At 40.7% G+C, this 25,035-nt stretch overlaps 1 protein-coding gene across 1 annotated transcript; it reads left to right on the top strand.

The window, feature by feature from the left end:
- Nucleotides 1-352: 352 nt before the first annotated feature.
- hs3st1l1 (heparan sulfate (glucosamine) 3-O-sulfotransferase 1-like1) lies at nt 353-24,635 on the top strand. The gene is made up of 2 exons (XM_051377925.1): nt 353-688; nt 23,119-24,635. Exon 2 carries the CDS (start codon nt 23,305-23,307, stop codon nt 24,244-24,246), a length of 942 nt encoding a protein of 313 aa, XP_051233885.1. The 5' UTR covers nt 353-688; nt 23,119-23,304; the 3' UTR covers nt 24,247-24,635.
- Nucleotides 24,636-25,035: the final 400 nt, after the last annotated feature.

Genomic DNA, 25,035 nt, shown 5'->3' with positions numbered 1-25,035 from the left:
GGAACACATTATAGACACATTTAATATTATTGTTTATTCAGGGACTTTTGAGCAATATAGAAGGATTATATTATAAAAGAATATAGCCAATCCGGTAGATTTTCTATTAAACTGAAATCATAAATAGTTATCGCCTGGCTACAGATATGCTCTCTGCACAGGTACTAATATACCCATACAAGTATAAGTGACAGTATAACTAGCCTTTCCCGCTGGAAGTAGATGATTAGATAGGGATTATTGTGTTAAAGTCTCAAGTGCAGCTCTGCTGAGGCTGGGGATTGCAGAGTATCAGTGAGGAGAGCACCTTGCCCTGATCATCTGACAGCAGACGGCTCCTCCCCGCTCCCTCCAGTCTGCTACGCAAAGCAGCGGCTCGGGCACAACTCTGCCCGCGTTTCTAGACACAGTCAGGCTCGTCTGCGTGAGGAGCCGGAGCCGGAGTCGAGTTATCCACTTTGAATAAACAAGGACTCCGTCCTCCCCCCCCCCCCCCGGTGTCTGCTTTCAAATGAATCAGTGATGAGAGTGGCCGAGAGGAGAGACGGACGCTTTTCTTCTATGTGGACCGGCAGTGCGCAAAAGTGCGCTCCACGGCTCAGCATCATCATCATCCTCCTCCTCAGCTCCTGAGATCAACCCAAACCCAAGAGGCGCGCTGAGACCCTCACCGAGCCCCTCGTGCGAGGTAACCAGATTTTCTCTAAAGATTTCCTCTACTTTGTCTGTGTGAAATACACCGCTCCTGGACGCCACGGCGGCTCACACACACACGCTTTTCTGCAACACACATCTCCAGCGTCTGACAAAAGGATGTTTTATGCTTTCTGAATTCACGGGCGATTAATTTATCAATTATTAAGCTAGAATAAATCCAGCATCGCCTTGCAGCAAGCTGAATAGAAACATGATCATTCATTCATGTGAAATGAGTGCCTTGTCTTTTCCCTGCTGTTCACATTTAAATCCTCTGTAATAGAGTATTGATCAAACTAATTAAAATGCTACATCCAATAAATTAGATTTATAAGCTCCCGAGAGAACACTTTTCAGTAGATCCACGAAAACCAACTTCACATTAAGGCTTTTTAAGTTTTGGCTGAAATGTGTATTAAGTTAGTGTGTTTAAAATTGTCAAGCAGACATTTCATACAAGTTCTACTTTTAGTGCTCCAGGCTAGTGGATTAAAAACTGAAAGGTGTATGTGTCAAAGGGCAGACATGTGCATCTATCTGCCACTTTCCTGTTCTTGGTGAATTGAAGCCTTGATGTAGCAGCATCACATCTCCTGTATCTGGTATCAGATCTACCTAGTGAAATTCCAGCAGCCACCCATTACCGTCACAGGATGCAAATTGCCACAGGCTGTGCAATTCACCTTTAATTATGAGCATGTGGGTGTTGGCTTATGTGAGCTGGTGCTTCTAGCTGCAGGATTTCTCAAAGGCACAACGCCTGCGTTTGACTGGAATAAGTTCTCTGATGAAATTCAAATGAAACATACTGTTTTTCAGCGGCAGCCCGTTAATGTTCTCACAATTACTGTATGCCTGTAGACTGCTCATTACACTTTGAAGTGCTGTACAGTGTATTTTTTTCACCCTTTTCTTGCTTATTCTAGTCAGCATCCTTTTTAATACATTTACACAAGATATGTAGACACACAAGATCTACAAAAAAATCTTTAAAATGAAATATCTGTGCTAAACATTGGAATTAAATGGAAGCAGAAATCTTAAGAATACTCTTTTAATCAAAGGATGGATGTGTCAAAGGTGGTAAAATAATAGGTGCAAGACAATGAATGCAAATAGAGCATAAGTGAAAGGCAGCTCCTGTAGTGAGAAATTAAATGGTCAGAAAAGTAGGATAACACTGACAACAAAGGTCATAAGGTCAATATGAAAGAGGGGTCGCCCTCATTATTTTCATGCCCAACCAGTCTACATGAATGGGGCGACTGTTTATCTGTAGCTTAACTGGGGCGGATGTTTAGTTTGGCTTGTCCTGGAAACAAATGTGTGAGTTAAGGTGAAGTTAGATGGAAGGCAGTGGGCTGGAAGGTCTGTGGGATTTTCCTGACAGTTAGTGTTTACGAGTCGGGTTGTAAAGACGACGGTGGTCCAGGGAGGCGTTATGATTTCTAAATCCCCAATGAAAACTCAAGGTGTCTCAGTGATGTATGACTGGACAAATATACAGGCTCACTGGCTGTTACACCATAATGTCAGGAGTGTTTCGTGTGGGAAGGATAGAAAGAGGGGGAGGACGTGCTGGGGAGAGAGACTGTTTCTTGTGTACAATTTCCTGTTATTGTGTTTTATTTGATGGAGTTTATCCAGTTGGCTCCATTTGAGCAAAGAGGGGAGGGTTGGAAGAGAAGAACAACAAAACAAAAGTGCATTTTTTTCCCCCTCAAGTTTTCCTAATCAAGAGCAATAGAAAATAACAAGAGAATGGAATTAATATTTAATGAGGTTATGTTTGTTGAATTAAAGGATGAACACTATCAGCTGAGGCGTACATGGGATATTTGTTAAAAATGCAAATTAATTCCAGAGTTTTTCTCTTTTTGTCGTTGGTGGGTTGATTGATTCACCCACAGATAAAAGAGATTTTGTGAAAGAGTTTTCTGCTGTAAAATGTGCTCGATGCTATCTCAAGGCCTTCATTTCTGTAACCTATTTAAATCCAACTGAAACGGAAATAGATTTTAGCTCAAAAATGTAATATACGTATAGCCTTTGAAATTACTGGGGAAAATTACATTTATTGTTCTACAGTGACAGCGCCCCCTACATTTCTGCTCTCCAGGCAGTGTGAATTTTTGTTTGAATGCCAGGGTAACATACAGGGTGTTGAAAATATAGAACTACTCGTCACCGTGCAGTTTCCACACTCTGGTCATTTTCCATCACCGCAGCTGAACCCATGACAGAAAGACAGCTAATGCTTGCTAGCTTAATTCCTTTGTACAATATGAGACAAACACAGCATTGAGTGTTGGGGAGCTGCCGATGACTCAGCAGTCGTTGGCATCAACTTTTTTTACAAATGTACCCAAAAAGGTTGTGAACAATAGCTTCTGTATCATTCTAATTTTATATTGCCTGACACAAAAAGTGAGGAGAAATGTCCTTTTTATATTCTCTTGTTATACCAATGAGGACTGATGACTATGGGACAGTGTGAAGGAGTGGCTTCCTCTTGTTACCATAGCGACTGGGTTCACGAGGGCCAGCAGGTATCATTATTTCCCGGGCACCCTGTTAAATAGAAGTTGTCAGCTGTCATGTGCTTGATGATTGACTTTGATCGGAGCTAATGATGGCTGTGTTCATCTCAGAGCTGCGGGACTTATTCATTATGCTGTTGAGCAGAATATGTTTATGATTTCAAAAATGAGCCGTTTGACCTCGTGGATCCTCAGATCTGCTGGCTTCGTGATTTTGGATATTTACACCGCTACTATTAGGTTACCCGAGTACAATCACTCATCCAGCATTGTGATGGTAATGTCATACACAGGCTAATTTTTGTGTGTGCCTGTCGAGTTGGCTGGATCTCCTGTCTGCCTCCCCCGTGGACTGATTACTGATCAGACTAGCATTTCACATCAGCCTTGTGGGGGGAAATTAGAGGATTAGCAACAACTTCATGCTTATTCCCCTACGTATCTTCCAGGCCTCCAAATCCTGTGGAAGTCATTGTTATTTTAAGTAGCTTGGCAATTGAGCGTGGAAGAAGCAAGCTCTAATTCTCCCAAGTCTTCGGAGATGCGGAGCGGCAGAAAACTGGCGTTTTTGGAACTACCTTCCCTCCTATTCATGCTCTTTCATGATGTGAGAGTGAGCAACTGAGAGAGGGCCATGAAGCTGGCTGCCAGGACCTCTTCACTCCAATCCTTGGTTCATACATAATAGATAAGTCACTGTAACTTACAGTACAGGGGCATAACTAGGCTAATGCCCAGATTTGCATATTTGTGCCGAATTCCATAATTCATGAGTGTGCAGCAGGCAGCGATCCACAGTGCAAAGAGCTACCTTGGTCCATACGCCTTATCTCAGGGGTTGATACCCAGCATGTGCACCGCCAGCACAGTATTAAAAAGCAGCATCGAAGCTGTCAATGCGAGACGCTTGGGAGCTGCGTCTTTGTCATCAAAAGCCTCGGAGTCTGAACTCAGGCTTTGGGAAAGCTTTATTAAAGGCCTGCAGTATCTGATGACAGAATCAGCGCTTAATTTACTGCCATTCTGAAATAATGGGACGGGGTAGGAGTGGGTGAAAGAGGAGACAGCAGAGGGCGGCGACACCTTCTAGTGAACAGATTTCATGGGGCACTTTTTCATCAAGAGGTTCAAGAAACCCTGACGCCGCCATCATCACCAAGTGTTATGAAGGAGATTTATCATTCCACTTGATGACGAGCTAAGTTATTTATTCATTATCTTTGTTCTCTGCCTCAGATGAGTAGGCACATGTCAGCCACATCCCTCATTATTGGTGATTGCGTGTCATACATACTTATTTATTTCTTTTATATCACACCCATGTCTTGTCATATTTGTCAGATTAATGGTATCTGTCGCTTCGGAAGGATCGTGACCCCGTCGTGTGGAGTGAGATTTGTTTTGATTCTGATGCCTCTGCTCTGCCATATGTATCCATTTATTTTGTGTGGGTGTGTGCGGTTTTGTGAGGCCGAGGAAGGGAGAGTAACAGATAGCGAGATTTCCACTGGTTTCTGTTTATGAAATATGTTCCTCATCTGTCTGGTGGCCTGAGAGCAGAATATTTAAGTAACATTTTAATGAAATGATCTCACTGGAACAAGGCATTTCCTTATTAAGATGGAGATATTAAGATGATCAGCGATGAAGAGGGACATCATTTTAAGGCAGCTTTATGAATGTTTTGCATATTGAAAGGGGTCAGACTAAGTGCTGGATCCTCAAAAGATCATGTGTTTGTCAGTCATTTGGGAGGGCAACGCCGTGATTCAGCTTTAGTTTGCAGGGTGGCTGAAGCCCTTTTCTCTCTTGTCTGCTTTCCATTTTCTTTACACATCACTGGTAGTAATTTTAAAGGAGTAGATGAATACTCATGAGAACAAAATGTCAAGCGCTGGTCGGTCCTCCTGGCTCGCGCTCTTGCCACCACCAGAAGCAACATTTGACATTTGTTCTAAAGGCGAAGATCTGGGTTTGTCTAAATATGAAATTTGATCTTCAGAGACATTGATTTAGGTTTATTGCGGGAAGGTCAGACACCTAACAAAGGCGGCGCAGACAATCTGTGCTTTGATTTCCGAGTTAAGCAAAGAGGAGATGAAAGTAACGCCCTCACAGAGTCAGATCAAAAACCTTTAGTCCTTGTTAAGGTTTCAACACAACTCAGCTGTTGTTGAAGCAGAGCTGATTACTAAAAGGTCCAACAAATCATTTATAGGTACAGATATACTGTTAATGGTAAGTAAGGATTTTCAAAGACTCACACACGCATGGATAGAGGCTATAGGCATAGAGTGGTCTCCAGAGAAAGCTCTCTGACCAGTGTTAATGATGTCCCAGTCATGCTTACTGACGAAGGCTTTAGCAGCCGTCTCTCGAGGCTGTGCAGGGAGCTGTCCACGGTGCTGAATGAGACTGTTCATCTTGGTTTCTGGAAGGGAGAAATGCCCGGACGAGCACCTATCTTTTCCCCATCTCAAAGGGGAATACTGCTTATTTGAAACTTGAAATTGAACTTTAAAAGATGCTATTCCTGCCTCATTTTCTCCTTTTTGGCTTAAAGGCAGAGAGCTGACATAAAGTGTTGTTACTGAACTATATGTTAAAAGTCTGATCTAGAAATAGTCAACATTACATCAGCGCTCAAAAGCAAAAATTTGATGCCAATAATGATTGTGCATTTACAAAATAAATAATTACAACAATGCAAGCCTTACATCTAACCACATTTCAGATAAGCACTGTTGCTTCCCGTTACAAAGAAGATATTGCTGCCTATCACCCCATTCCCTGCACCCAGGTGTCACCTTACTGAAGGGAATAAAAAGGGTGAAGAACAGTGACCCTTTGTCCTGTTTTAGTATCTATTTTACTTTTCATAAGGTGATTCAGCAGATATCCAGAGTTACACAATGAGTGAGCAGAACCACAGTACAATGTAACGCAATTTAAACTAAAATCCTCTCTTGAACGACATCCTAACTTAGTAAAAGTTGACCCTGTGTTCACTGAACTCTGTGGTCATTAAGTTATGTACCTGTATTGGAATACATTATATTAAAAGCTAATATGTTTTCCATATCATTGATATACTGTATGTGGAGGAGCAAAACATTTGAGACACTGTAATGGAAAATGATCGACTGAAAATTAACTTTTAATTAATCTTTTTTTTTTAAGAACTATTTTGATGATGAATTAATCCTTCAAGTAATTTTACAAATACTGTCCCCATCTTCCATATTGTGAAGATACTGTCTTTGTCATATATGACGGTAAATTGAATATTTTGGACTATTAGTTGAACAAAAAAAGCAATTTGAATGCCTCATCTGGGGCTCATAGGAAATCTTTCCACATCATTTTATTGACCAAATGATTAAGCTATTTATTGAGGAAATAACTGACAGATTAATCAATAATGAAAACAATCGTTAGTAACAGTCCTTTAACATGATGCAATGCAAAACTAAAGACCATACTACCTTAGTAAAACTGTAACACTGTGTCAGAGAGCTGTTCATTGAACTCTTGTTTTCAGAGCTGAAGTAACTGATACTGTATTATAATATAATATATTAAAAGGATATTTCCACATCAGTATTTTATATGTTCTGGAGCAAGAAAATATGCCTCACAATATAATATGAAGCTATAGCAACTATTCTGTTCTGACTCATTTATTCAATTAAAACAAATATTCTCTGGTTCCCACATCTTAAATGATGATGAGTAGATGGCATATTTTGGTGTTTTGGTGTCAGTTGGTGGTGTCAATTTGAAGATTTGTGCACTTTTTTTGACATGAGAAAAAATAAATTATTATCTGAGAAATAATCAGTAGATTGATTAACCGTTCAAAAAAAGTCTTCAGTTGCAGGCCTAATAAAATGCAACTCACTATATCCCAATGATTAACATGAATGTGAACATATTACAGGACTGTTGTATAGGATTGTATTACAGTGCACAGGAGTTTCTAATGTTCTGGTCAGTCAGAGTGAAATGCAGAGAAGAGGCCTGTCTTCTAGGAGATGGTCTTGTTGTTTACCTCAGTTACAATGCCACTAATGAATGATTTTTTTGTTTATTTTACTGTTGTACCATATTTGTTATGAGTTTGGTTGTCTGCTCTGTTAATGTCTGTGACAGCCTCATTATCTGAAGATATAAAGCCATAATCAGCATGGATCTGTTAATGCAAGCATCATTTGAAGCTCACTCAGATACTGGAAACGTTCAGATTAGCTTCATTCTGATTTATCCATGTCTTTTTTCAGATTTGTTTATTTGTTTCCCATTTCAGTTGATGACATATTTGTTTACTCATTCTAATCTAGTAATTATATCATTTGTTGTTTCCACTAATCTACAGTATGTTTGTAGCAGATGTTCAGCATGTTTATCATTAAGTGTTTATTGTTTGACCAGTTAATAATTATGAGCAGGGATAATTTGGGTATAAGAGGATAATGATGAATATTTTCATATTTGCTATTAGTTTTTTATCATCGAGGCAAACAAGCCAAAAAAAAAGGCACATTATCTCATAAATGGCATTTAAGGAAATTACACTAAATAATTCACAGCCTAAAATGATTTGGAGAGGTTGGTATTTAAAAAGCTTGTTTTTATCCTCTGTGTTGATATGTTAAAGTAAAAGAGGATGATTCGTTTGCTCTGCTTTTTGTTGAAATCTGTGTTCCAATATTCATGTATCACTGGAAAATAACCCACTTACTAGTCTTCATTTCAGTGTCGGTAAATATTTCATGGCATGCATGCAAAAAATATGTTCCCTTTATGTGTGTATGCATATTCCATTATTGGAAATACGTCTGTTTCTGAGGCTTGCTACATATTTGCTCATATTTTAGTATCACATAGTGACAAACAGATTTGTCCAAATTTGTGTTTCTAAAGTATTTATCATACAGTACACATGCGCACCGAGTTTTTACAGGGGTTTGGGAGCATAGTTTTTACATTGTATCTTTATATTTGATAAGATCTTTTTGTTAGTTTAAGTGTGAGGGTGTGATCAGACCTGTCCCAGTTAACAGGATAACTCTGGGAAAGCTCGGGCCAATAGAAATCACAGGTTTTAGCCCTCCCCACTTTCAGAATGAGTTTTCATCACATGGCTTCCTCTTTACATCATATCCCCTTAATAAACTGCAATAGGATTACAAGGTGTAGGCTGTGATCTGCTCCAGAGGTCTGGAGCATAGTAGGGATTAGGTATGGCATTTGATGTCAGCTTCCGAGGTTTCAAAGAATAATATACCATCCTCATTTCATCACTACATGTAAAAGCACAGAGAGGGGAGTTGTCCATGATAGTGCTGAAAGTAAGCGCATGTTTTCTGGTTTGTTGCTTTGAAAGTAAAGGTGAGTAAAAGGCTGAATATCCTCATATGACATATATTTAGTGCTGAATCAGTTTTAATAGTTGATTAGTTGATAAACAAATTTTCAAGCAAAAATGTCAGAAGTTCACTGAATCCAGCTCCTCAAATGTAAGATCTCCTTAAGATAAGATAGCCAACCTGACTACGCCAGTTTGTTACAAAGAACCATCTGGGAAGTCATTGTTTGGAAAAGGGCACTTTCAAAAAAAATACTCGGCAGGTGATTGGATGAACCATCTGTCTGTGACCGTCTACCAGCAAACTTCAACCAATCAGATCAATGAACCAAATGATGCAGTCAAACTCTTACCAAAGACAGTCGGAAATTTCCAGTGCTTCCTCAATGGACGCTGATTGGTCCGCACTGCTGTACCGGCCGCAAATTGCGTAGACTGAAACCTGGCAAGATGGATTCTCAGGTGATTTTTTGTGATCTCTCAAGGCCACCTGACTCGCAAGGTCACTCCTTAGCCTTCTGTTGTAGTAAATTTAATAGTATGGGGCTTTGGATTGTTGATCAAACAGAACAAGCAATTTCAATAGCTCAGGCTTTAGACAATAGTGATGGGCATTTTTCTGTATTTTCTGACATTGTATAGAATAAATAATAAATAAATAGTTATCAGAGTAATCAAATATAGATTTTTTTGACAGATGTAGCACTTGAACAACCATAAAAGCAATTCAATTAAAATGTAAGTGTATTTGAAAACTGTATAGAAATGTATCTATAGTCTACTCTGCAGTCCCACTTCCTGTCCCTGAGGTCCGGAGCACAACAGGTTGGGGATGTATTGCTGTGTTTTTGTCAAATGCAGGAAATCAGTTGTTATTACCTTGTTCTCCTAACCACTCTTACTCAGCAGGGTTTGATTTGTATTTCTCTCAAATGGTTTAAGTCACTAGAGAGGTAATTTGGATTGTATTTGTTTATTGATGATTTCCAGAGCAACAGATGCAGTTGCATTGGCCTGTGATTTAATGCAAGGAGCACGTCACATGGGAAAACTCATTGCCCAGCAAATTAAACCATTACCTCCCCAGTTGGAGTTAAATATGGAGAAATGACTCATTTAATGTCTGATTACTCCCTAATACAGCCATCTAAACAATGCCAACCACTCATTCCCACGAACAAATTCTGCTTCTTTGCAAGATAAGGGTGGCAATTGCTTGTCAGGGTCACAATGAAGTTTTATTAAAAGATGCACGCTATGAACGCAAAAGTATTCATCTGTTTGGATTCATTATGAGATGGCTCTCTGGTCTGAAGATTCGTCTTCATTATCCAGCAGAGCACCAGGCAGATAACACTGCCTCATTTGCTTTCCGAGGCTCAATTTTCCCTGAACGATAATACAGCTTCTCTTTTGTGTGGCTGTGGTAAAGACAAGCAAGCCATTTTCAATATGCACGCAGGATTACAAAGGTTAATCATCAATTTAAAGCTAATCTTTGTTAAATACCAATAGAAGCATGGTGTGTGCTTGAGACAGATATAATCAGGCAAACCCCAAAACAATCCTCCATCTAAATGAAGTGAAAGATGGTTAATCTAGGCTTTACAGCAGGGGTTGATGAGTGGGAAGGGGGAGGATTGCATCACACTTCTCGACTAATGTTCCATTGTTCCACTGTTTGCTATATTTAGCTGTCAAATATTTTGGGCTAACCTCACAAAGTGTACCATTTAGGTCGAGTGGGTCCCCAACAATGCACACACATTCCCTCTCTGAAGTAAAGTGTGTTCAGTCCCAACCTGCGAGGAGTCTGCAGGAGAAAATAAGTAACTCATATGTATCTACCCTTGCTTAAGTGTTGCTATGGAGTTGAGATAATTATGGAGTTTTAAAATTATGCAATCAAGGACGAGATCCCTCTCCCCCCAGTCTGAGAAAATGAGTAATTAATTTTCTTCTTTTTTCTCGGTTAATATGCAGGCGACTGGGAACACAGGATCCTAGTCATTATCTGGTCTGGTCTGGTGAAACATGTCTGCCAAGTTGGCTAATTAAAATGTGAGCTTGTTCCCTTCCATCCCACCCTGTTCATATTTGTCAAAGGTGACACTTCATGATACCAGAACAACACACATTTCTTTAATGTATCCATCTTTTTGGGCCTAGAACATTTTGTCCTTAAAGTAAAGTAGTTGGGTTCTTTTAAAAGTATAGGGAATAAATGTTTTACATTATTTTTGTCAAACCTGTTGTGTAGTAAGATAAGCTCAGGACAAAACATTGCATTTCCTATTGACCTAAGTCATTTAAGTCGCTTGGGCAGGAATTTACAATAATGGGAAATAGAATCAGCTCACCTTAATGGCTGAGGCAGTAATTCCATTGACAAGGGAGACTCCTTTAATAAAGATAAGCCCCCAAGAAAATCAATAACCTGAACTAATTTCCAAATGACTCAGGGTTGTCTAGACAAACACAGCATTCACACCTAACCAAACAAGCCTTGCAAAGCCATTTTAAAAGGCCTTTTTCATTGATATTGCTTTGAGAACAAACCAAGGCTCTTCTCATCTTTGCCACAAGACACAGTAACAAAGCAGGCCAACAAGCAATCCTGCAGATGCCCTTTCACTGATTCTTTTTATTCCCCCATTAGGCCTCTGATGCTGGGTCCACAAACTTCTCTAATTAAGAATTCGTCTTCAGCAAATTCACCCATAAAATGGCCCTTGCTGCAGAACGTGGGGTGATAAAAGGAGTTATTGGGCCTGCGACCTCCTTTGCCTCTTATCTCCCATAAACACTTCAGTTGGTTTTACAGGGCCATGGAGGCGCAGAATGAGCAATAAGCCAAAGGGGAATAGTGGGGGACTGATGACTTATTCATGAAGAATGTGCAACAAGACAGGCACAGATGAAATTGACAGTGAGAAGTCCTCATACTATAAGTTGTTATGTAGTTCTGATAAGACTTGTCTTGTACTTGAAGTTGATTAATCTTTAGCCTGGGCTTCATTTCAGTATGCACCACACTGATGTTTTTAAGCTGAAACACAGAGCGCTTGGGTTCTTTTTTTTTGGAGAAATGTAAAATGATACTGCATACTCATTAGCTGTACCAGGGCTCTATTAGCTTGTGGGTTTACCATCACACCAGCAGAGACAAAGCTCTGCTCTGCTATGAAAGTCACCCTGTTGAAATGACATGATGTTTTATTCCCTCTATCTTCTTAACCTGATTCTGTCACATACCCAGAACTGCACACACACACACACACACACACACACACGGATATTGTCATTAAGGCACAGACAGGTCTCTTCAGCTATTTAAATGAGCCTAAATTCTTCACATGCATCTCACCTAACAACTCTGTTTTCCTTTTCATGTGCATTAAATTCAGTTAAAGCCAGGAGTGTTTTTTTGTTTTTGTTTTTTTGTTTTTTTACCCACACCTCATCTCAGTTTGTGCATGCTCTAGTGATTTAAACTGATGGCAAATCCCACCTCGCTATGCAGGCTGAACACAAGAAGTGTATGGTAGGATTGCATTCAAACCACTGCCAGTGTTCGGCAGAAAGAACAAGAGGAGGAAGTATAAAGTAACAGGGAGTGCCAATACTTGTGGTTAGCCTTCCTTGAAAATGTCTGTAAACAGAGCTCTTCTGGTAGTGCACACTCGGCTTAGAAGCAGATGTAAAGCCCAGCTGGCACAAGAGTTTTCATTTCCTCTCAGGCAGTGTGGAAGTTTTGCACTGAGGTAACGCCGACATGCTGCCCAGTGCCACACAGGCAATGGTGTGGAGCAGTGCGAAGGCAAATGCTGTAAACAATGTAATGATAGAGCGTACGACAGCCGCGTGGAGCTATGATGGTGTACATCCTCCCCCATCTCTTCCCAGTCAGACCTCTGAAGCAGTCCGTGTCACAGAGGCAGAGACTAGGTACAGGGAAATGGAGCTGGAGATTGTTATTATAGATAAACACTTCCCTTACAATCTAGTTTGCCCTGCAAGTAGGAAATTACAAGGATGTTGCTCAAACTTGAGCACGGAGGCAACTGATGTTATTTGCCTCCAAGGTGCCACTGTGCACAGTCACAAACTGAGCTCAGCATCTCAGCAAATGATGCCGAGCACAGCTTGTGTTTGGTCGATGGTGATTTTGAGAATACATTTATGTATTTGAAGAGCTAAAACTTAATTGAATAGTCAATCAATGAAAAATAATTGAAAGCAATTTAGATAATTGATAAATCATTTTCAGTTGTTTAATTAAAGATCCCCTCTAGAAATGTATTATGACATATACAAACAGGTTGCTTGGAACAATAAGGTGTGTCCAAAAGGTTTTTCTGCAAAATAAGTCTAATTTCTACATTAAAATATTTTAAAAGGTGGCTAGTCCTTTTACGTCATTAAATATTTAAGAATCTATGAATATGCCCATTTTTGTTTATTTAAGTTTTCCTGCTGGACACAAGATGTCTCCTACTGTACAGTCCATTCTCAGTAAATGTGTGTGGATGGCTTCAGGTTTCTACATCGTTTGTATAAAGTTGCAAATTGGACCAGGCTTGACTTCCAGACTATTTGTGTTGGTCTGCCCTTTTCAATGAGCACAGAAAACATTCCACTTTCAGCCTTCTAGTGTCAAACTCTGCACAAGACATCATTCTGCACAGTGAAGCTCAAACAACCAACTGTAAGAACAAGGAGAATAAAAAAATTTTGAATGGAGGGGGACTTCAGGCAAAAATGACATTTGCTAGCTCCTGGTGCTCAAATGTGAAGATTTATTGTTTTTGTGCATCTCATGTTATTTTAAACTGCATATCTTTGAGTTTTGGACTGTTGACCGAACAAAACAAGACATCTGAGGATATCACCTAGGGCTCTCAAAACTTGGTTGATAAAGAAAATAACTGTTACGTGCAACTCTATAGATTTTGTTAAGTTATATTCCAAAAGGCTAGACTATTTTTGATTTAAAAGCAAAAGTTAAATATACTATGATTTATACATGTTGTCTTTTTTTCCGTTCGTAATTTTGAAAGGGACAAAGTGTGCCTAAAATAATTAGTCCAGTGGCCTTCCTAATGTGCTTCCAATGTAAGTGATGGGGAACAAATGTCACAGTCATCCTATATTAGACCTATATTAGTATTAAAAGTAAAATCTCTTTGTACTGAAAAGGATGTATCTTCGGAAGCTTCAGACAAAGTTTTAAATACATTTTTGCACAAAACAATGCAGGATGGTCAGTGGTCATTGGTGTTAATACTGTTTTGTAGACAGACTTGAACAACTGTGAGCCTACCCTTAATGAAATGTTGAGGATTTGTCTGATACAAAACACAGTTCATTAAAAGAATGAGTTAGCGGTTTTTAAACTTCTGCACTGATAAATGACCAAGCCACCTCGACCCACATAGTCCGATCCCTATGATCACATTACAATCAATGACCAGCATGTGAGGCGACAACTTGCATTACTTATGCAGATGAGGTAGCTCGATACTGTGAAAGTTCCAGTTCAAGGTCGTGTATTGTGGCTAAATGACATTCCAGAAATGTGTCGCTGTCAGTGTCAGTCTGATACTCTTTCCATTTCTGATCTGCATATCTCACACGTTACGCTTGACTGATTTGTCATTCACACGTACTGCACAAACAAATGAAGCTAATCCTGTCTGTGCGCTCATGTGACAGTCAAGTCACGTACACTGGGGGGTCAGCTGCTGCTCCCTGACTTTCTCCAACTAGATCTCACTTTTGTTGACTCACGGTAAGAAACTTTGGATGTGCTGCTTTTCGCTCACAGTGTATTTGACTACATAGTGTGCCCCGTCTTGTTTGTTTACTGAATGTGTGCTGGTGATATCCTGCTGCTGCAGCAGGGAGCACCATAACCAGTACTGACACATCTAACTGTATAATGTTTCGACCTCTGATGCGAGCAAAACACAGGACGCCCCTGTGGGACAGGGCTTTAAGTTGAATGCATTATTATCAGCTCACTAACTGCAGCCTGGTGTTGAATCACTCCAGCGCTTGGCAGCCAACAGCACATCACAGAAGGTCCAAATACTAAACCTTCAGTTCTGCAGTGCTGAATACATATTTGTAATGGCGGGAAAACACTGGCAGATCCGTGGCGTGCGCCTACCAACAGGAAGCTGTTTGTGCCAGAGAGAGAAAGGTTTTCCAAGTTATGTAGAGCTGCACACACCAGCTGTAGTTTGGGGAAATAAACATGAGATATCTATGTTGACCTCCTCGAAGAAAATACCAAGCCCCTAGTGTACATATACCTTAGTTAATATGTATTGCGTGCTTTACCCTGGAGTACAGTGTGCACAGTGCATAACTCAACTTGGCTTGGCTGAGGTGGGATTACACTCGATGTATTACTTAATGCTGTTTATGAGCTGTAAGATTGATGCTGTTTAATAAACAACACTACAAGATCGTAAAATCCTTTAAACATTGTGTGTTTTTCTGCACTTTACTCATCAGAGCTGTGATATCTTTGTCAGCACCCAGCAGGCCTTCCCATACTTTTTCTCATTAAACTATTCATCAGATAGGCCTCATCAAAGATTAAGAGTATCCTCTCAGTTCATTACAAGATGCCCTGCTTTTTATTTGATGAAGTAATTCATCCATAATGTATGTGTATATTGCAGTTTTCAGGATGCCTGCAAGACTGGAGAACAGCATCGGCTTTCCAAAGGCTTAGTTAGACGCAAGAAGAGAGAGGAAAGTTGGTGCATTTGTTTTGATTAGGTCGGCATTTCAGAGCGTTCCCTCTGCGATGAACTGTAGAGCAATTACTTTACATGGAGAAGATCAGACTCATTGTGAGAACAAGGAAAGGCTTGATGGGGAAAGCATGATAACTATTACAGTAGCATTAAATTGGTGGAGCAGAATTAGCTTTATGTTAGCATCAGTGAAGAGGAGGCTATTGCGGTGGGGAGATCTCGATGCTGTGGAAAGCACAGGTGCTTTATCAGAAGTGGCAGGCTGAATGAGGATCATCAGGCCACTCTCTGATTGAATTCCTTCTCATAGTCTGTTGTTGTTTCTGAACGACCACGGAACACTTCCCTGAGTGAGTCAGCGTCCCTGGGATTGGTTGCCTCCACTCATCCAAGGGTGATGAGCAAGACAGCCTATTTTATCTGCGAAAATGCCTCCTGGGAATACGGACAATGTCAGTTGATGCTAAAATAAATCTCAGAGCATTGACAAATGTCAAAGCTAAACTGGAGGAGGCCTGGGCCAGGATATGCAGCGGGGCAGCAGAGATTGCTAAAGCCATCCTGTGTCAGTCGAACAATGGTGTTTTTAGGTTGGGTAACTGGAGGGGTGATGCCATGGGGGGAAAAAAAATTACGTTTGTGGATAGATGCAGCATTGTTTGGCCCCCGTCATTTCTGCCAAACTCAGGAAAACCAAGAATGTTTCCATCCTCTGTAAAATTATGTGAGGTGCTGTTTGTTGATACATAACTTTATGCAGATTTCACCAATGTAGCATAAACATATATTTGTTTATGAGGCACAGGCCTCCATCAAGTTGTGTGGCTCATGTTCTACTTGTGCACAGATGGCAGTGGGCAGAAGGATTGGTAATTGGAAGAGACTGCATTGCACACTGATCCACTCTGCAAAAAGAGACGAAACGATCACTATACTGTGAAGGTTTAAGTCAGGCGATAGAGGAATACACTTAAAACACTGTAATTAGTGCTGGGTGTCACGTGTGTCTGGGTGCACTAGCAGATGACAGATTCCCTCCTCTTGAAGTCCATAATGAATGCCTCTGCTGACATGTGGGTGTGGATTAGGTCATTGTCTTACTCATACGCTCCCGAAATAGCCAAATATTGCTTACGATCAGAGCTGCAGTGCAATTTTCTCTAAAAGCAAGAAAATGTTGTCCGTCCATCCTCAGTGTCACTCTGTGAAATGCTGCTGAGGTGTCAGATAGAGCAGACTTTATCAATATTAGATAACACAAGCCCTAATTATGGCACACTCGCTTTTCTCAGACTCAAGGTTGAAAGTCTATTCCAGGTTTCCATCATTCGTCCAGTTTCTAATAAATCCTATCAGACAATGAATAGCTCCACTGCTGCATTCAGTTTGTAAATTGAAATAGTATGTATTGTAATGGACTAAAGAAAAACGTGAACCAAAGATTTGTACAACATGATAATAAGGTATAATAATTCAAAGTAGATGCCCAAATAATTTTAGTCACATCACAAAATAGCTGATGATCTGCTTATGTTAATGCTGGGAACACAGGAAGTGTTAAAATTATAGGAAATTATTTGAGATACTAATCCACCAGGTGGCCCCAGAGGAGAGTATTACTGTGAAACAGATTCCATTAGCATTGTAGAGACTTACACTCAGTTGCCTGTTTAATTAGAACACCTAGCTAAAAATAATACAGTCTAATATAACAGTCCAACTCTCCACCCTCCAACCTTTATTAAGGTTACAATGTTCAGTTTTTGTTATGGTGGGGATGTATTTTATGGTGCTGTTAAATTGCATTTAACTGACTGGTGTTATTTTGTCCACCTCATTTATATCAATGGGGGGAGACTACATAACGAAAAAGCATCTCTGTATAATGCAATACAGTTTGACAGCATCTAATAAACTTAACTTACCAAGTCATTGTTTTGCGAGTCACAAGTAAGTCTATGTAAATCTTTGAACACAAATCCATAGTCAAATCCCAATTCCTAAAAGGTGAGTTTCGAATCCTGAACTAGTCACACTGCAATCTTCACCAAATGCAATTCCATTTTATTAACAGAACAAACTAAATAAAATTATCTTTGGTATATTTTTTTCAGCTGACGCTCTATAATGTAACGTTGGTTCTTCATTGTTCTCTCCTGAAACTTGATTAGATGCCATCGGATTGGTTCAAACAAAGTGAATCTGGTGTCCACTTGCTGGGAATGAAGACTATTAATGTTACGGAAATTAATTGATTAGTGGCACACTTCTTAAATAACATACTTTTTTTTCTTTGGGCTCGGGGGAAGGTATCAAGTATTTTTAAGTCAAAAGTCCAAGTGAAGTTACTGGTGTTAAAGTCCAAGGTGAGTTGCAAGATTTATTTTCCTAAAGTCAGATAATTTGTGACTCAAGTCCAAGTAATGTGACTCTAGTCCACATGTCTGCCTAATAAACTGGACACTGAGTGTGTTTTTACACTCAAGTCCAAAGTCAAGTCTCATCTAACGCCGTGAGCCTTTATCCAGAGAACTTTGACACATGGTGTTTCCACTCTTTTGTGGATGGGCCTCTGAATGGCTCCACGGGACAGTTGGGAGTTAAATGCCTTGCTAAAAGGCAACTAAGTCAAGGGCACCTCTCTTGTAGTTTTCTAGTGAGGGGAGAGCATTACTCATTCCCCAACTGCATTTTCCTGACCAGCCTGGAGGTTGAAAGTGACAGCTCTGTGTTCTCAAGCTACCACAGCCTCCAGCCTATATACTCACCAGTAAGTGGCTGTAATATACCAGTAATGTACATAGATGGGGACTACTCACTCATTATTTTTTCACATCATGGTCAAGCTGGCTTTGTGAGAGGATTGAAATGCTCAGCAGTGCTCAAGGTGTCGCTTTAAAATTCCTTGCATGCTGATACAGAGCGTTTTTCTCAGTGTTCTGAATGCTTAACACATGACTGGGAAATAAGGATTTTACTGGTTTTCTTCCAGACTATACCTCATATGTCCCAGAAATTAAACATGCTTTTTTATAACTCTGTTGGGTTCTCAAAGTAGAAATGTGAATAGGTTAAGAAGGGAAGAAAAGATCATCTCTGTCCTCTGTGAGTAGTTTAAGTTGTGCGCTGTTGTAACAGAAATTAATAAATTGAGCCAGGAATCCCACTGTGAACCAAAATGCATCCATAATTTAAAACCCATCCTGTATGTGGGAGTACAGTCTCAGAGTTACTGTTGGATGTGTGTGGGTGGAAAATATATTGTGCTGGATTTTGAGGGCCTGTTGGAGAGAATGGCTGAGGAAAAGAAGAAGGAGCAAAGGGGGGAAAGTGTAGAAGAAAATAGAATGTAGGTGAATGCATTTCTGCATCCCAAGTTTTTTTGGGGGTTATGGTCATTGCATCTTACAAGAGATCATCTATGCTGTGAGCCAGTGAAACAGAGATACAAGAGGTCTAGATGGGAAAAGCATAGAAACAACCAGGAGATAAGGAGGTGGTTCTCTGCACTCAACTGTACTTCAAGATCACATTTTTTGTCTTCAGCCAGGCCAGAAACAAAAAGGCTCTGTCACAGCAGCATGTGTATATTTACGTATGTAAATGTGTGACCACTACATACGAAAAGGAATGAAACTATGATTAATACTTTTAACTTCCTCACTTGAAATCAATCAATTTAATAGCACAAAAGCCACCCCTTGTAATCAAGCTTTATTGCAGTAATAATTATTTTGTACTAATGTCTCTAATGAGCGGCCATTAAAAAAAAACAAAGCTGCCTTGTTCAATACCTGCTGCCCGCCACAGTTAATAGCAGGGGGCCCTTCTGAATATGAATGAGGGTTTGTTCTGTAGATGTATAGAGGCGGCTGTTTGGGTTAATTAGTGAGAACCTGGTTTCCTGTGACACTGAGAACCTGTGGAGCCCTCCTCTTAGCCTGGTGGGATATAATGAATAGTGCAGATCTGTTGGCGGTGCTGTCTGCTCAGGCAGTAGGCAGCACTTTTGCTGTGGTGCCAGGCAAGTTTTAAAGCCGGGATAATGGTCGGCAAGTGCAGCTCTCGTGTGGGGAGGCTCTGCATCATGGGTTCAAGTGGGAATACGGTATAGTGTCATTTTGTTATATAAGCCTTTGTCTGTGCTGAGTTCAATTTTTATTCCCACTTATTCATAATCGGGGTCAAAGAGGGGCTGGGTGTAGCTCAGTGTGCAAGGCAAGGAGACATCTTGAGCATTTTGCTGGGCAATCACAGAGCTAGTACACACAAAAAAACTACCCCTTTGCTTCCTATTCCTCAAATGTATCCCCCCTTGTTCCTAAACTGATTGAACTTGAACTGCAAAATAAAAAAAAACCTGTAATTCAGGAGGTATTAAGGATTAAGTGATCCAACAGTTTTTCTCCAGATACCAAATTCCATGCCTTAATGTTTGGTATCTGCAGATACAGATTATCCGACACTGTTCTCCTTTCCTGAAATTGAATATCTATATACGTCACTGCAACTGGCATCCTTTTTATTCAGGCTAACATGAGGCCAGAGATTGCTGTGGCCCTAAAAACCAAGTCAGCCATCTGCTTAATAAGGCAAATATTGACACATATATTGAGTATCGGATCAGTTAATGTTCCGGTTTATATCAGTGCTTAGTGCAATAATACAAGCAACAGAACAGGAGGGATGCTGCATAGCTACAGTGAGTGGAAGGACATAAATAATAATGTTAATAAAAATAGGTAATCACAACATTTTTGCTTGCTTACAACCATGTCCATATTATTTCCAGTTGCACCTGCATTTCACCACAGCTAAATGTCATCTTGCCAGTTCTAGCCTGGCTGCACTTTCATGCACACACCTGTAGGTGATTAAGGTGCTCCTCTGGACTTCCTGGAGGAAATGCACAGATACAAAACATGCAAACTCCATAAGCAAAAAAGTGCCTAGAGCCAAGATTTGAATGTAGACTGTCTTGCTGTGAGGCAGCAGGGCTCAGACTAAGCCACCACACACAGATGCTACTCCCAAGTCTCAGTGAGGCCATAGCTCTTCGCTGCCAACCTGTGTTGTGTAACCTCCCACTGGGACACAGTGTTCAGTGGAAATAGTCTTGGTTAAGGGGTATGCCAGATAGCGTGGCTGCCTTGTGCTGAATGAAAAGCTGGAAAGATATGCATCAAGTGCTGAATAAAGCAATAAGGCCCAGTGGAATGTGAAACAATGGCTCCTTCCAGGTGGTGGTGTTCTGTGAGAGGAGTGGGGGGAATTGGATGAGACAGAAAGCTCGTCTGGCTGCCTGGCTGTTAGCATTGGACTTGGCAGCTCTCTGCCAGGGAAGCGCTGACAGGCAGGCGCGCCTGTCACAGCATATAAGTGCCTCCTTGCACAACCCCGGGCCCTGTAGGGCAGGTCGACTGTCCTGCGTTCAACACACAGGCTCAGTCCCACACTCAAGCCAGGGATCGTAGTGTGAAGCAGGGGCATGTGTCATAGCCTTTATATGCTTGAAAGACTCTGTAAGGTGAGAGAAAGGCCACGGGTGACATCATAAGAGTGCTATGTACAGTGGTTGTTATACCTCTCACGTACCTCGTTTAATTAGACAGTCAACAACTTCTGTCATTAAATTGTACTTGAGGTAGAGTATTTCTGCAAGCAGAGACATAATTAATAATAACAGTTGGTCACTAAAAACAACTCAAGTTATTTTAAGCTTGCCTTACAAATCAGCGATCCTCAAATATAATTTACTGACAGCGTTAAAATGATTAAATTACTTTTATATCAGTTTCATAAACTCACTCTTATTATCTCAAAATTACTTATTTACAATGGGGGATCATTTTGAAATTGAAAGCTCCAGTGTGTAACATTAAGGAGGATCTATTGGCACAAATTGAATATACTATCCATGTCTTTATTAGTGTATAATCACTTTAAAATAAAAATTGTTGTGTTTTTGTTATCTTAGAATAAGTAGTTTTAATCTACAGAGGGAGCGGGTCCACCATATTGACCCGCCATGTTTCTACAGTAGCCCAGAACAGACAAACCAAACATTGGCTGTATAGAGCCTATTATGTTTTTCAAGTTTTCCGGCCACCAAAGTTTCTACTACGCACTTGGCAGCTCATTATCATAATATAACGTAAATAATAACGTAAAATACTGTTGCGAGTAGTGTTCAGTTGGCTGCAATCTGTAACTTCACTGCTAGATACCACTGAATGCTACACACTGGTCCTTTAACTGTTATTTTTAATTGTTCCCTTGGTACTTTATTGTACAAATGCTCTGAGGATTAGGTAAGATGAAAATTCTCCAAGAATATATCTTATGAGCCTTTCTTTAGAAAACAGACCAGATCTTGTATTGTAAAGAAAACACTGGTAAGAAAAAAACAGAAAAGTATAGCCTCCCTGCTGCTATGGAGTATCAAATTTATTCAATACTGTATTCCTTTCCCCTTTAAGATGTAATCCATCTACAGAAAGTGATGCATGAATTCAGCATTTTACTGGCAGAAAGATTACCCCCTGAATGCTAAAATGCCATCAAAATGTGTTCAAGTGACTTCCATCTGTTACCTATTTCCAGCCTACAATATTTTGTAAGTGAGAAATATATGCTGAACGCTTAATGTCTACTGTATGCATCCAGAATAGAACTCTGTACGTGTGTGTGTGTGCATGTGTCTGGCAGTCTGTTCCCAGGCAAGGAATATCTTCGTTTGTTTAGGTTACCTTACCATGACCTTTGCTGTTGAAGCTGGATGTTTGCATAGCCCGGCCCTGTTGTTTTGACTAGCACAGCGCAAGCAACAACTCTCTGGGCTTGTTTTCCTCGTGAAAATATCTGAAGACTTTTGTTTTTTAAATTAATTCCATGACATTTAAAAAAAAACCTGTTCTGCTATTTCAGCTGACGGCTTCTTGCTACAGAGCAGGGAAACATTTTTAACATATGCTATTTCTTGGTTTAGTGAAGGCAAACCGTTTGACAAGTGCCTATTGAAAGCATGAAAACAAGGCAGATATTAAAATATGCCCTTGCAATAAGAGATAAAAAGTTTTTAAAAAATGAGACAGCAAATTTTTTTCCCATGGTTTTGCAGAGCTCCTCAACAATATTATAAGTCTAATTTAATACCCTAAATCCTCCTCCTTGTGTTTGCTGAATTCCACTGCCCTAGTATGGATTTTTCTTGGCATGTATAGGAAATCAAAGTCACCTAGAAGTGGGAACTCATCAGATTTCCTGCAATAAATGTGTCTTTATAAGTCTTGAAATGCCTTGATTTCAATGCTTCAGGGGGAGATGTTAAGCGTATTGATTCAAGTGTGGATTTTGACCTGGTAAAGGAAGACAAAGCACTCTGGTCTTGTCTTCTGGCCTTCAGCCACACTTGCATATCTCAGACACATTTTCTAACGAGCTGTCTGACTAAATGTTTTTCAGCCGGAGAAATTACAGTATCAATTGAAAGTGACTTTATAGAGTTAGAGGAGAAAGCAGATGGGAAGAGGGAAGATGAAAAGAGACTCAAAGAGAGATGAATTGAGATTATCCTTTTGAGATGATACACTTATAACAGACATGGATTGTATTTATGGCTGGATTGCTTTTTCAGGAGAATGAGGAAAGTGCCATTTCAGTATAATACAGACATTCATTCTGCTTTATATGCCTGAAATCTGAAAGCCTTTTCTTCTTTTTTTCTCTTTGTTCTTCCCTGCAGATGTGCTGTGGACTGCCGATGATTTCTCCTCCTCCTCCAGGTCAAATTCAATGGCAGACAAAGACTGCACTTCCCACTGCTCTTGTAACCACTGAGCTCCGAAAGACAGATCTTGTCCACAGCTAAACCACTGTCTCCTTTTCTTGCTTCTGTCTCTTGCCAATCTCCACTCTTCAGTCCGTCGCCATGGCTTGTTTCCTGGCATCTGCCTTTCTTCTGGTTCTCCAGACATATGCTGCCCCACCTGAGTTTATCCAGGCAGGATTTGGCATAACACTGGACCCAATGGACCTTGATTCTGGACTGCCAGTCAATGTCTCTGGAGATGTGCCCTCATCTCCACCCCCAGGAACTAGTAAAAGAGCCCCACACAGTATCATTATTGGGGTACGCAAGGGGGGCACAAGAGCACTGCTGGAGATGCTAGACATACACCCTGAGGTTGCTGCTGCTGCCACCGAGGTGCACTTCTTTGACTGGGATGAGAACTATGCCAAGGGCTTTGAGTGGTACCGTGAGTTGATGCCCTACTCTTACCCCCATCAGATCACAGTGGAGAAAACTCCAGGTTACTTTACGTCAGCCCTCGCACCAGAACGCATCTGCGCCATGAACTCATCCATAAAGCTGCTACTGATCTTGCGAGACCCGGCCGAGCGGGTCATTTCCGACTATACCCAGGTGTACTTCAACCGGCTGGAGAACCACAAGCCGGTGCAAGCCATTGAGAACCTGCTAGTGCGCAATGGAGCCCTGAATATCCGGTACAAGGCCATTCAGAGGAGCCTGTATGACATCCACATGCGCAACTGGCTGCGGCACTTCCCCCTGGAACAGATACACATCGTAGATGGTGATGCTCTCATCCGTGACCCCTTGCCGGAGCTTCAGAAGGTGGAGCGCTTCCTCAACTTGCCGCCAAGGATAGTATCCTCCAACTTCTACTTCAACCAGACCAAGGGGTTTTACTGTATCCGAAGTGATGGTCGAGAGCGCTGTCTGCATGAGTCTAAGGGACGTCCTCACCCCGCTGTCAACAGCACCGTCCTCCAGCAGCTCCGCTCCTACCTACAGGAACACAACCGAACCTTCTTCAGGCTGGTGAAGCGCACCTTCGACTGGCAATAAGGAACCCAGATCACAAATCGGACTCAAGGGAGCCACCACCTTGTCTGTGATGAGGTCTAAAAAGGGGGCCTAAAGCACTTTACAGAACTGACATTTAAAAACCCCTTTGAATAGCCTCTTAATAACTACTGTTGTGATCTCTGGTTTCAGCAGAGCGGTTCTATATTCACAGGATAGGGCAAAAAAATATGAACAACTGTAACTAGAGGCGTAAGATTAAATGGAAGAATCTCTAAGCTTAATAAGTCATTCTCTCTGTGCTGGAAGCGTTTAAGTGATCAAATTGCAGCGAAAACAAGTTTGTGAAACTGATGAACTTTTTTCCTCTCTCTTGTTTGATATTCTTGTTCTTGATAATAAATTGTTCTGCTTTCAAATGTACCAGAAAAGTGGCATGTTTCTGTCTCTCTCATTTCATTCTGGCCATCAAAAGCCCCTGAACCTTCTAACCAGTGTTATTTAAGGAGTATACTAAGGTAGGCAGAGGCATTAGAATAAGCCTTTGATTTGATGTGGTGGAAGGTAGACATTAATGCAAGGAAATGGGTACCCTGGAGCAGCGCTTTAGTAGTACAGGAATCACTAATGGCTTTGGACATTGAAGGTAGCCTGTGCCTGCAGCTAAATCAGTCGAATCTCCATAGTCAGCAAGCTGAAATCCAGGGAGCTGCTGTTGCATTTTGTTGCTGCTCTGTTCAACAATTTGCACAGGTGTTAAATGTAGCTATTAAATCATATACCTAACAGTGCTGTAAAACATTTACAAACGTTACTGTATCTGTGTAAATG

This window comes from Dicentrarchus labrax, unplaced genomic scaffold (assembly GCF_905237075.1).
Source record: "Dicentrarchus labrax unplaced genomic scaffold, dlabrax2021, whole genome shotgun sequence".
Lineage (NCBI taxonomy): Eukaryota > Metazoa > Chordata > Actinopteri > Moronidae > Dicentrarchus > Dicentrarchus labrax.
Note: the sequence above shows the minus strand (reverse complement) of the source record. Positions and strands in the feature narration are given on the sequence as shown.